This window comes from Ictalurus punctatus, chromosome 5 (assembly GCF_001660625.3).
Source record: "Ictalurus punctatus breed USDA103 chromosome 5, Coco_2.0, whole genome shotgun sequence".
NCBI classification, from domain to species: Eukaryota; Metazoa; Chordata; class Actinopteri; order Siluriformes; family Ictaluridae; genus Ictalurus; species Ictalurus punctatus.
The window spans coordinates 23479923-23493812 of record NC_030420.2 but is presented as its reverse complement, the minus strand read 5'-3'; the positions used below and the strand labels follow the sequence as shown (position 1 = coordinate 23493812).

Below are 13890 nucleotides of genomic sequence, written 5' to 3'. Positions count from 1 at the left end.
CACTTTTGGTGATGTTGGTGAGTTCAGATTGTAGTTTTAGAGACTTTCTTACCCCAAGATGCAGCTAACTTCTGCAATTCTCCAGTTGTGATCCTTGGAAATTTTTTGGCCATTTGAACCATCCTTTTCGCAGTACGTTGAGACAATATAGACATGTCCAGGTTCCAGGTTTTTAAATGTTATGAATCAATTCCAGGTTGATTAATAACATTTCCAGTTGACTGGAACTTCTTAATTATTGCCTTGATGGTGGAAATGGGCATTTTCAATGCTTGTGCTATTTTCTTACAGACACTTCCCATTTTGTGAAGCTCAACAACCTTTTGCCACACATCACAGATATATTCCTTGGTCTTGCCCATTGTTTTGTATGACTAAGGGAATTTGGCATAAATGTTACCTCATATGTATACTCCTGTGAAACAGGAAGTCATGGTTGAACAATTTAATGTTTATTTCCTGTAAATGTTAAATATCTATGAGAACATACTTCAAATATATTTTTCTCATATGAATTCATATGGGTGCCAGTAATTGTTGCACACCTATATTTAACAAAGATTTTTTTTTTTGATAAACCTGTGATTTGTTTGTAATTGTTTATCATCCATGAGAACAGAGTATTTTTGTGATTTTTTTTTAAACAAAAAAGAAATTTTCACAGACTTCTTTGCTCATATTTACCAAGGGTGCCAAAATTAGTGGAGGGCACTGTATACAGCACACAGCAAACCCCATTTGTCACATTCTCTGTACATCCAAGTGTAGTACAGTAGAGTTGAACATTTTACCTCACAAACAAATCAGGATGTGCAAAGAAGTCTGCATACATCTCCAGCAACGACCTTCTCTCCAAGATGAACGTAGGTAAAACCACCTAGGGAAGACAGAAACGTGTTCATGGAGAGAGGACAGGCAAGGAAAGAGAGCAGTAGGAAGATGGAAGTAGAGTCAAGGGTTACCTTCGTGAGGTCCATTCCCAAACGGACTTGTGAAAGCAGATGCATAATGACGCTCTTATGTTCCTCCACCGACTCTCCCTCACCATCGTCGTCCCTCTCATCATGACTGTCAAACTGATCTGAGCAAGACAATGCACACAGTAATTCAGATTGCTGAGCAAAGTTCAGTGTACTTATATGTGTGTGTGTGAGTGAGAGAGATATCTGCTGGGAATTTTTGGCTGTAAGTATTCATGTAGGTTAAGAGGTCATTGGTGGTGGTATATGATTAGGGGTAGGTGTGTGCACGCGTACATTTTCCATGGTATCATGACATACATGGGATGTCAGATGATACTATGGAAAATGCTATTATGTCAGATCCAATTACACATTAAATGAATGGCTCCTAACCTATGCAAATGAAAAAGTGGAATTCTACCGTCTTCAGTTATTCACATGCACGCATCATGGTGTACATGATAAGTGTTTAAAAAGTAAACCCAAAAATGTCTCTGACAAGCTCTAGTGACTGGCTACTATATAATCTGTAACCCTAAATATTAACTTGTATTAGTGAACGGAGGAAGGGTCAATGTAATATATTGGTTATTACAGCATTGCCTGTCTGAATACTCAATTCTTATTGGCTGGAAGGTGTGCGTTCAAACCGTTGAATGCACAGGTAGTTCCTGTCAGTTTTATACCCATTTTAATTAATGCGCTGCCTATAAACAAGTGTAACCATGGTAGCATACAGTTACAGTAGCATACAGTAGTTAAACTCATAGCTTCATTATTAGTAGAGACGCAGCACAGACGCAGGTAATTCACACGCGTACAATCTCTCTCTCTCTCTCTAATAACTATATTATAATTCATTCAAATAAATGTAAGCTTATTGCATTACTTTATCTCTGTATATGATTTAGAGTGGACAGAATTCTAGATCTAAAGACCCTTTCAGTCACATTTTACACAGCAAACATCAATAATAGCTTAACTTATCAATGCTTGCAAATGACCATGGTATAAGCGGGGTAATCTGCTGCTAGGTGTGCATTACACAATTTTAACGCACTCCGGAGGCATCCAGGAGGTTCTTTGCCTCCACATTGTGCATTAGAATAGTGTAATCCCTTAGTTACAGTTATTACTCTGCATTCACAAAAATTCTGGTTAATGACTTAACAGATCTATAACTTGCTTGCATGCATTTCCTGTTTTTATCATAGAAACCATCTGGTGGGTGAACCATGCAGCATTGCACATAATCAGTTGAGTACAAATTTAGGGTGCTTGAACGAGCATTACAGTTATTACTTGTGCTATAATTGTTTTATATTTGTATATACACAGTAGTCCCACGTATAACCTGGTACTTTTATTCACTAGCCATATGTGCTGAAACATGAAGAGGAGGTGTATTCCTAATGAAAACACTGTCCCTCCACATGCTCTAATTTTGCATCTAGTGCATAAATGCGAACGTTTTCAATTAAGCTGACTTCATAACCACGTTGCTCACTGGGCACACATTGCCATTGTATGTGTTTAAGTGTGCATCCATTAATGGTGTTTTCAAGTACCCTTTGCGGTAGAACAAAAAGTCCATGAAGTAGAGCCACTTCTGATCCAGCTCCACCTACCAGGGCGGAGATGGATGGAGTCAAGCCAAAAGTCCAGGTGTGTCAGGTAGGATAAGCGTGCTGAATGTGTTGTTTCATGCTGTACAGCATTGTGTGGGTTAGGTGGTTATAGGAAGAGCTGGATCAGATCTAGCTCCACCCCCTGGACTTTTGGTTCTGCAGCAAGGACTCTCATATATATTTTCAAGTCCATCATCAGTAGTGGTACTGAAAACTGGAATTTAAATTTTTGAAGCAATGTGTGTATCTGTGTGAATACCTGCATCAGTTGTGCCATTGGACATAGAGGAATTAAGGGATTCGTTGGTGTCAGGTCGTTTGAGAGCTGCATTTCCTTCGTTGTTAACACCAGGGGTTCTGGAAGGGCTGTACCCAAAAGCAACAAATGTAAAACAATACTACACTCTTCTGCCTACGCAGTGTGTGTCTGCAAAGCCATATGGTGTGAAACAAGAACGTGTGTAATATCATGCAGTAATTAGGGAGGTCTGTGTTTAACTATAGTTAGCAATTGGGTTCATCACATTGTGTGTGGAATATGTTGTGTGGGATTAATGTGCAATTATCTCCAGACACTATTTTAGTAACAGCTGTGTATGTGTGTGTGCGCACATTCTAACTCACTCAATGCAGTGCTTCGGTGAGGCACTGCTCTGGTAAAATTCATCAGCATCGTAAAACTCATCCTCACTGCTAGAGTAGGAGAAATCTGGGACAGTGTGGGCCGGCACATTCATGTGACTGGGGGAAGTGACACTGCTACTGGGTGCAGAAGGACCACTCCCTATACACCAAAAGGATGAAAAGGAACACAATGTTTTAAATACGATTACTCATATTTTACATTGCAATTATTTATTTATTTTTTACACATATGGCAGGCACTATCATCCAAGTGAGCAATGCCCTGAGCATTGCTAATCATTAACATTTGTTATAAATTCTTATCAATTGGTTCTGCCAACATTCTTTTTAGACCAGCAACATGGCTGCAGCAAACCATGTCTAAGTGCGTTCTGGCAGACATAATAATCTAGGACTTTAATTATACATGGACTACACCTGCTATCTACTTAATGCATACCCAAGGACCCCTCATCTCCTTCTACGCTGTTTAGTTTGCAGTTCCTCAGGCTGCACTGAGAACTGCTGAGCTGCACTTTCTACAGAGCTCATCACTTCTTGCAGTATCTCAGCAGAAGCGCAGGGAATGTGCCTCAGCCAACACTAATGACTGTTAGAGAGGAGCTGAGACTCACTGCAGTGAGGTGTTACACACTCATATTACACATGATAAAAAAAAAAAAAAAAAAAAAAGAATACTTATTTGGCATGGGATGTGCAAATGCAAAAAAATGATCAACCAAACAGAGTAACTCTGATAGTAAACGTGCACTAGAAACAAAAATGGAACTATCCAGTCCTAGGATTAATGTTAAAATTCTGAAACTCATGTTCTACCAGCTAGTCATAATGACAGCCATGTGGACTTTGTGAAAGCCGCCCATTTATTATATTCTATTATGGTCTAAATGACCTATTTCAAATTTTTATTAAAAGTAGAGAAATGCTAAAAGTTATTTTTGAAACATGAAATATTATGTGCTTGGCTCAATTTCTCTAATGCGTGTGATGAAGTTAAATATATAACCTTTTGTGCTCCTTCACATTTACATACCCTTGGGCTTATTGTCAGGTAACTACATGGAAAGCAATTCAAAATGATTAAGCTAATATACATGACAGTCTGTGGAAAACCATTCACCTGGTGCAATTTTCTACTAATATATACATTGTATACCATTACACACCAATGAAAGAGTGAACATCTCAGACAAATATATGGTTCCTTGGAGTACAGGATGTTGCTCTGAGAATAACAACATGAAATACAACTTTATTTCTATATAATCTAAATTCATGTGCTGTGGGACATCCATCGCTTAGCAGTGAATAGAAGAGGAAATAGGAGTCTTAAACATTTATTTTTCTGAAACCTGTTTCCCCCCCCTTCTTCAGGGAGGTAGACAAACAATGGCTTTAGTTCACACTCTCCTTTACACGTTTACAGTATGTTGCCAGGAGAACCATCTAATCATCTCTCATGTCTGCACTTTTCCGTTACATAACATCTTGGAATTGCCATCTGCACCTGTACTGTTGGGAGTGGGCGTCTGAAGGCTGCCCATCACCGTGACGACGGGACCCATGGGAAGAGTAGAAGGCCTCTGTTCTGCTTTACACACCTGAGCCCCATCTACCATTCAAACACACACACACACACACACCAACAACAACAACAACGACAGGCTTAATAAAACAATATTCATTCTTGTAACTCAAAAGCACAAAGCCTTTCTAGAGTGCAAAAAAAAAGAAAAGAAAAGAAAAAAAAGACATGCACTACATCTTAACACAGCTGCCTACACATGGCCAAAACCCAATGGTACATTTGTTTTACTATAACTTTAAGGAGAATAATTGGGTATTCATATATATTTTGGATTCAAGTGTATGAACTACTAGTTTACAGAAAAGCAAAGAAAGAGAGGAAGTAAAAAAGTGAAAGTGAGAGAGAACAAGGCAATATTGCATACCTGTGGGGAGGGTGGTCTGCGTTGGCATGGCAACGGCACTGACTACAGAGGCATCCAGGGGACTCGGCTGGTGAACTCCATCCACTGGGTTTATGGTGCTCTGCAGGGTAGCACAGGTACCACACACACACACACACACACACACACACACACACACACACACACACACACACACACACACACACACACACACACTCAGAGGACATCTCTGCTACTTTGTTACTCCTCATTCGGGAGGACTTCACTTCCTCTGGGGCTGAGAGATTTCTGTGATTAGAAGCTAGCATGCATATTAAAAGCAGTAGATTCTATTCAGAAGAATGGTGGGATATTGTTGTATTCTACAGAGCAGCACGAAGCAGATTTAATACATTTGAAAAAAAGCTAAATTTAACATCACTGATGTACTCTTGAAATGCAGTCTGAATATATACGGCTTATGTAAACAGATCACAAATGGGCTGATTATGTCACTGTGATAATTAAGAGATGCTTCTGCCATAAATCATTCTGCTGAGTGTCACATCAGTGGTTAGTTATAAAGCTGCAGTTTTGTCTTGTTTGGGTCATGGCACTAGACACACTGAATCTAATTATACAACAATCACTGCAGCACCACTCTACATTTATAACGCCCCAATACACACACACACACACACATTTACACACAAGCAGAGGAAACTAAGATAAAGGCTGTTTAAGTCAGCTTCCATGGTGACAAGCGCAGAATATAATAATCTGACAGCACATATCATGCAGGTAAATAATTTCCTGCTGTATCCATTGTGCAGACCTCAATGCAGCTGTATGTACAAGAAATGAAGGAAAATGGGAAAACATGCAACAGCGGGAAGATTGAAGGGAATTTCACATGGATTGAAACCTGTCTGTTTACTGATGCAGGGTTATGATGGCAGCCATCAACATTAATGAGATTTGGAGAGGTTTTTCTCTTCCGGGACATTCAAAGGATTCGATCCCGATTATTTGTTTGCTACGGGAAGAGTCTCTTGTTTCCCCATATGGCGAATGTGCCTGTCATGCTTAATTAAAAGCCAATTAGAAAAATTAGACCCAGGGTGATGGGAGGCAGGTGAGACTGGATTAAATCAACAGGCAAAGTGACATGGAGGGCAGAGACAGGAGGTGAAGGAGGGTAGAACACTGGTTTAACACTCTAGCTTGTTCTATAGGACGCTAATACAAAAGTGCTTTTTATTTGCTTTGAATATTAGTCTGGATAGTGTAACATTACCAACATAAACTGTATGGTGCAACACGTTCCACATAGCTCAAACAAGGTATACGAGGTAGAACTACTAAAACCAGATGGCACAGTGGGTTCCTGGTTCAAACCTGAATTTGAGTTACAATCTGTGGGGAGTTTGGCATGTTCTCCTTGTGTATGAGTGAGTTTCCTCCATGTTTTCTGGTTTCATGCAACCTCCCAAAACCATGCTTGTAGGTGGATTTGCTATGCTAAATTGCTCCAAGGTGTGAATGTGTGTGTGCGTATGCTGCCCTGCAATGGACTGGTGTGCCATCCACGGCGTACTTCACCTAATTCTTCACCCACCATGACCCTGACCAGGATACAGCAGTTACAGAAGATGAATGAATAAATTAATGAACTACTATAAGTCTAAGGAATCAAGAGATATATTCCTGAATGGCAGTTTCTTTGTAAATTAAAGCCAAACTTCAGTGCAATGCCAAAGGCTTCTGATCGGTATTAAAACGAATGTGAATGGTGGATCTCTACAGGAACCAATATGAAAAGTTACTGGCATGATATGTGGTTTGGGGTGGACAGCCACTAAATAGTCTCTGATCTATTAGTCTTAAGATGGTTGAGTAAGCAAGTATGGTAAAGGAAGGATCAATAGCCTTTTTGTGTGTTGTTAATGTGCATGTGGAGGTCATACAGTTGCAATCAAAATGATTCAACCCCCATTGCAAATCAGGTTTATTGTCAAAATTGATAGACTTTCAGCTGTTTGCAAGAACAAATCAAACAAAAGCAATTGAAATATTTCAACACAACGAACGCTTCAAGTGTATTCCCCAACTTATAATGACTTCTCCAGTTTCAAAATTATTCAACCCCCTGAATAGAATCCCTCACAACAGCACAAATATTCAAAACAAGTGTTGTCTCAAATACACCCAATGCAACCAATCAAGGGCTTCTTCTTGAGTTCGAACACTTGAAATACCTGAAATATCTAGGTGCAGAAAATATATGAAATACCTGGATGGGACAGAAAAAGGAAGCAATCAACGGCTGCAACCAGATTCCTGAGAAGGCAGGTTTTGAAAAACCCTTGAGTAACTGCAAAAGACCTGGAGCAAGACTTGGTGGCAACAGGCACCGAGGTTTCAGTGAGCACAGTAAGGCACATACTAAATGCAGAAGGTTTCCATGCCAGAACTTCAACGCGTACACCACTACGGACCCAAAAGCACAAGAAAAGTCGGCTCAAAATCCTATAAATAAGCCACAGAAGTTTTGGGATTCTGTTCTGTGGAGCGATGAAACAAAACTGGAACTTTTCGGAATGATGGATCAGCTGTATGTCTGGAGGAAGAAGAATGAAGAAAGAACACACTGTCCACAGTCAAGCATGGTGGTGACTCAGTGATGCTCTGTGGCTGCTTTGCATCCTCTGGCACTGGAAAACTGCAACATGTGGAAGGCAAGACGGCTTCATTGAAATATAAGGAAATCCTAGGAGAAAACATCATTCCATCTGTGAGGAAGCTGAAGCTTGGGTGTCATTGGACCTTCCAACAGGACAATGATCCTAAACATACCTCAAATTCCACCAAGGCTTGGTTGCATAAGAACTGCTGGAAGATTCTACAGGGCCATCACAGTCACCTGACTTGAACCCCATAGAAAATCTCTGGTGGGATTTGAAGAAGGCAGTTGCAGCACGCAAACCCAAGAATATTACTGAACTGGAGGCCATTGCTCATGAGGAATGGTCTAAGATTCCTCAGGAACACTGCCAGAAGCTATGCATCTCGTTTGCAGCAGGTCATAACAGCAAAAGGGTGCTCTACTAAGTTGAATAATTTAGAAACTGGAGTCATTATAAGTTGCATTTTCAGTTGAATTTGGGAAAACCACTTGGCGCATTCATTGTTGAACTAATTCAATTGCTTTTGTTTGATTTGTTCATCGCAAACAGCTGAAAGTCTGTAAATTTTGACAATAACCCTGATTTGCAATGGGGGTTGAATAATTTTGATTGCAACTGTATAATCAGCAGAGATGGCTCGATGATTATATATATCATATATCATAGATACTTGCAAAATAATACTCCACAGAATATTAAAAAATTCTTTCCCTTTTGACAAAGTGATGGAAAGTGAGAGCGATAGGAAGATGTGGCAGAGCCAGTTTTCAAAAGTGAAAAGCATGCACTTGTTGCCACGTCAGATTTTCCCAATGTGAAGTAGAGTTTCCAGAGCAAAGAGACAGAAGGTTGGTCGAATTAGATTGATCTATGGTTGAGGAAAGTCACAACTTACTATCAGTCCGTTTGAGTGTTGCTGTTCATTACTTTGATCCTTAAAATTTTGAAAAGAAAACATGAATTGAGGAATGTGCAGCTCACAGGGGTGAACCAACTCAAGCATTATTTAACAACTTACTCCATAATTCTACCCCCTCATTTGTTAGTAATAAATAATCATAAACGGGTTCTGTTACTGAGATGCCAGCATGCTACAATACAACAGTAGGACTATTTTGTAAATAAATATTTTAGGCTCTTGGCTCTTCATGTGAGAAGCCCCTCTCCAAACCATTACAATAGAACCTATAGGAATGTAGCAAACTAATCTGAGCAATCACTGGCAAGTGGAAAACTACTACAATTAGAGATAGCACAAATACAACATCCAGTATCAGTGTCAGGTTGATATCAGGAGAAAATACTGGATTGGATATTGGAGAAACAAACAAACAAAAAAACAAAAAACAAATCTGGTCTGATTCAATAACAAGCACAGATGCTATTATAATGTGCTATTTATTTTCATGTTAAAGTTATATAGTGACTAGATAATTTCTACAGTTACATTATATGGCCAAAAGTATGTGGACACCTGACCATCACACCCATATGTGGGCCTTCCCACAAACTGTTTCCACAAAGTTAGATGCACACAATTGTGTAGGATGTCTTTGTATGCTCTAGCATTACAATTTACCTTCACTGGAACCAAGGAGCTCAAACCTGTTCCAGCATGACAATGCCCCTGTGCACAAAGCAAGCTCCAAGAAGACATGGTTTGCAAAGTCTGGAGTGACAGACCTCGAATGACCTGCACAGAGCTCTGACCTCGCTAATGCTCGTGGTTGAATGAGCAGAAATCCCCATTGCCACGCTACAAAATCTAGTGGAAAGTCTTCCCAGAAGAGTGGAAGTTATAACAACAAAAAGGGGACTAAATCTGGTATGGGATGTTCAAAAAGCACAGCATTATGGTCACGTGTCCACATACTTTTGGCCATATAGTGTCATTTTTCATTTCTAACTGAAACTGGTTAACAGTTTTGTGCAAGTCATGTGGCGAGTAGGAAAGTATGATGGCCAAACTTAAGTGAAAATTTTCAATTAAAATTCACTCATTCTATAGCATTAAAAAAATCAGATCGGCATCAGCAGATACCCATTTCATTACTGGTATCAATGTCATAATAGAAAAAGTAAGTTGTATTGAACCATCTCTAATTGCCATGGTTACAAAAGATTACACACATTTTTTACTATCACACAGCACTACTGATTCATTACAAAAGTAAGAAAATAAAGTTTTTACCTTGGCAATTTGAAGCAGTACTATACAGTGCTTGATAGATTCTACCATACTCTACAAAACAAAGCATAAATACAAAAACAAACAAACAAACAAAACAATACGTGAGACAATTTGACGCTAATGTTCTACTCAAAAGCTAAAGGACAAACGGGAGAAAACACTATGACATACTTACACAAGTTGTTTCTTTCAGGTTCTCGATTTTCTTTAACAAAAAAAAAAAAAAAGAAGGGCGGGATTAGGACAAATAGTCTAAAGTTGCTTCAATACCAACGCCTTTACTTATTACGGAACCATGAACAGGAGTCCACATGAAAAAAAAGGGAAGTGAAAAGGTGAAGGTACAGAATGGAAAGTCGTGTGATTCCCAGATTACTGAAACTTTGTATGCTCCTCTAAATGGAAATGCTGTTTCGCAATATAAAATGTAGCATACTGTTAAAACAATACCTTTTAAAAGTCAGAATGAGTATTTAGCTGAACATTGGCCACACACTCCTAGGAGATACCAAGTGCGCACACGCATACACCGATCTCTGCTTTGCCAAGAAAAACACTTACTATATAAAATAAACATGTCACCAGATGTCTGAGACAACATGATGATAATGACTTACTCTGCGCGACTCGTCATCTTTGCAGTCTTTTATCTTTTCATCAAAGAGCTACAGGATGAGAAGGGAAACAGAAGAGACAAGCTGGATGATGAAAAACAAAACCCAATAACAGTATGCTAATGTCGTCATTTTCTGACAAAACACATACACACACAGGTAATATTCTTCACAAATCTCATCCAAATGCCTGCAAATTATGACAAAGCTTACCTTTAATTGGTCAATCAGAATCTGTAAATATGCGTCTGCTTCAGCAAGCTTTTTGTCAAAGTCTTGAACGCTTGGAACAAGCCCCGTCTCTGCCTCCTGGAATCGAGAGCACAAGAGACTGTTTTGAGTCATCGCACTACCTTGAAACACATCCATGCTGTGCTTCCCTTTGCCACGTTCGGCTTTCCACTTTCAAGAAGCAGCCAGAACAGCAAGCAGTACTAACCCCAGCTTGCTCCCTTCTACACCCTAATGAGATTAGCTTAATTACAGTTAGAATAGCATCCAAACAGCAATCAAACTGAGGAGAGGCCACCACTGCTACAAAGAACTGTAGAACAAAGGATAATACACTCTCTTATTATTATTTTTTTTTTAAAAGGTGTACTTACATGACAAATCATGTCAAAGTTAGAATGAAGTTATATTAACATCAGTGGACTACTGAGGCTGGATACTTGAGAACTAAGGAACCAGACTAGGAGTGTTCCCTCATACCCTCATGGAATCAAGGCAATAACCACTGGAAAAAGAGTAAATTTACTAAAGGGGATTTCAAAGTAGAAACAAGTTTTCTACAAAAGATGATTTTATCAGACCTACACAATATTATGCTGCCACAGTATCCGGTCATGTTTACTCCAATTTAATATGATATTTTCCAGATCTTTACACTTTTTGCATAGGAGCTCCATAAATTAACAGCAGAATTTATCATTTACAAATATGCCAAAAAAAAAGCATCCTTTCTTCCAGTAAAAAGAGCCAAGGAGTCAATACACATGAATCTGGAATGATTTGCATGTGTGTTTGGAGCAATCTGAAATTAAATGATGCCGCCTTGATAGCCCCACCCACTTCTCCCATCTCACATGCTCTGTTATGGGCTGAAATCGCTGAGCGCCCATGCATTCTGTCAAGGAGAAAAATCCAGAATTTTTCATTCATAGTCCATTAATCTGGAATAAAATCCATCAAAATACGTGTGACTTGGCGAACATTAGATATGAATATAGTTAAGATCGATTAACTATATTTATTAGGGATGCAGTGAACTTTTTTGGCCTAAAATGGTCAAAAATGGCACCAAAAGACAAAAAAGATAAAATAGGCCTACAATGAAGTGTCAAATCAAACACTTTATAAAAAAAATTTTTATAAATGAAATTGGACTTGAATGGTAGTTAAAATAACAATGTAATTAATATGTGGCTTGGATTTTTATTAATCAAAATGTCTGCCATAGACAGAGACAACTGATTTTGGCATAACCCCCCCAAATTTTTTTTAAAAATAAATAAAACGCATACAGTAGTGTGTCATTTTTTTAGCATTCAACGTAGTATCACCTAAAAATCCACCATCCAGCACTGTTTTTGCAATTGCCACTGCCGGCAAGCAGATCCTGACTGCTTAGCTGGCATCCTATCTGAAACAGTGGAAATGCTAATTTCTTGTCTTTTTTGGTTCTGGAAGAATAAATCGTTAATCACAATTTATTTTTACATAATTACAAGAAGGCAAAAAACAATATTACACAAATCTAGTAGACACTACTTGACACAGAGTGCTGTTTAAAGACATCACTTATACTCACTTCCCCTCTTGCCTCAGACAAACATGGTGCTCTGATAGTAATGATAACATACATCAGTTTGCATTACAATAACTAACACTCAAAAACTGTGCCTAAAACAAAAACCTAAAGACACAGTTTTTTTGTGTGACAAGATCTAAAAGGGCCAGAAAAGAGAAAACAGAACTCACAATTTATCACTTGCTAAGCACTATTATTTCCAGCTAAATAGTTAGCTTATATAATGGGATGCGTTCAGCAATGGCCATTTGACCTATCACGGCACGGTTGAATGCTCGAATCTGATTGGTCAGAAGGTATGCATTATTTTCATATAACAGCACAGCGCATTCCAACTGTCACATGAACGTTAATATCCTTCTGATATGTTATTGTTTCTATATTAAAAGGTCATACACAGAGACTTGTATATGGCGAAAGTTGTATACAGTAACCCAAGACTAATAATAAATGGATTGAAAAATGGGTTGTTTAACCAATTAATTCTTATAATCATTGATGTGGTGAAGTTTTTTTTTTTAGGAGACATTTATGGAAGATGTCTCAGGTGAAAGTGCTCTTCTACTGGTTCCTCAGGTAAAATGTCAGGCTGTGGTTTGTGTACAGTCATGTAAAAAAATAAATACACCCCATGGAAAACATTGCCTTTTTTTGACATATTTGGACAAGCAAACATTTCATCCTCTTTGAAACTGTACCTATTAATAAACACTGATGTACTTGAATAAATGATTGAAAAAGCTCATTTCCCTTGTGGTTTTGTTCAACAGGTCAAATTTGTGCAATCTCTTTCTGATTGTAGAAGTTTGCACTTTGACACCAACAGCTGCAAGACTTACTAGCAGATCCTGTGAGGAAATTTTGGGGTTCTTGGAAACCTAGCAGATTTTGTTAGCAAGCTAGTTAAAATTAGGATAACTACTATGTAACAAAACCACTATCCTGGTGAGAGTTGGCAATGACCAAACTGTGTGCCAACAGTATACATTTCTATTTGAGCTCAGGTATAAACAGACTTTTTATACACAACTGTATGTTCATACACATTCTAACATACTGTACACCGAATCCATTCACTCCAGTAAAGCCAGACAGACAGTGAACTTTTCTAAAAAAGAATTTATATAAAAATAAAATAGGATTTTTCTGGTTCAAAAGGTGTTGAATTTCTGTCAATAAGTCACAGCCTGCTCTAACAGAACACAGTACAGAGTGCATAGTTTCAAACGTGGTTAAATCAACCAACATATTAATGGCTACCAAAAAGAGTCGTCACAGAAAAAGCTTGGTTAAATATTAATAGTAAAATATAAGGTACTCCCCAATCTGGACTCTGCTCTGCGTTGAGGGACTCGAGCAACTTTATGTTGACCTCCAGGGCAGGAACTGGCCGCACGGAACCTCGTCACAGGGATATGAAGGAAAGCCATTGACATATCCCTG

General features: G+C 38.6%; 1 protein-coding gene across 5 annotated transcripts in view; it reads right to left on the bottom strand.

Annotated features, from left to right (window-relative positions):
* The window catches only part of osbpl9 (oxysterol binding protein-like 9), a 40331-nt gene that overhangs the window by 8846 nt on the left and 17595 nt on the right, over window positions 1-13890 (bottom strand). For 2 of the 5 annotated variants that reach the window (XM_017468133.3, XM_017468137.3), the window contains 11 exons: window positions 10851-10946; window positions 10641-10688; window positions 10199-10228; window positions 10024-10074; window positions 8728-8766; window positions 5188-5287; window positions 4743-4847; window positions 3215-3374; window positions 2850-2956; window positions 963-1081; window positions 792-877 (listed from right to left, as the gene is read on the bottom strand). In XM_017468133.3, the coding sequence (XP_017323622.1) occupies window positions 792-877; window positions 963-1081; window positions 2850-2956; window positions 3215-3374; window positions 4743-4847; window positions 5188-5287; window positions 8728-8766; window positions 10024-10074; window positions 10199-10228; window positions 10641-10688; window positions 10851-10946 (941 nt within the window). Of the gene's footprint in view, window positions 1-791; window positions 878-962; window positions 1082-2849; window positions 2957-3214; window positions 3375-4742; window positions 4848-5187; window positions 5288-8727; window positions 8767-10023; window positions 10075-10198; window positions 10229-10640; window positions 10689-10850; window positions 10948-11242; window positions 11936-13770 lie in introns of those variants that run through there. The other 3 variants (XM_053680345.1, XM_017468138.2, XM_017468135.3) reach the window with 3 other exon arrangements.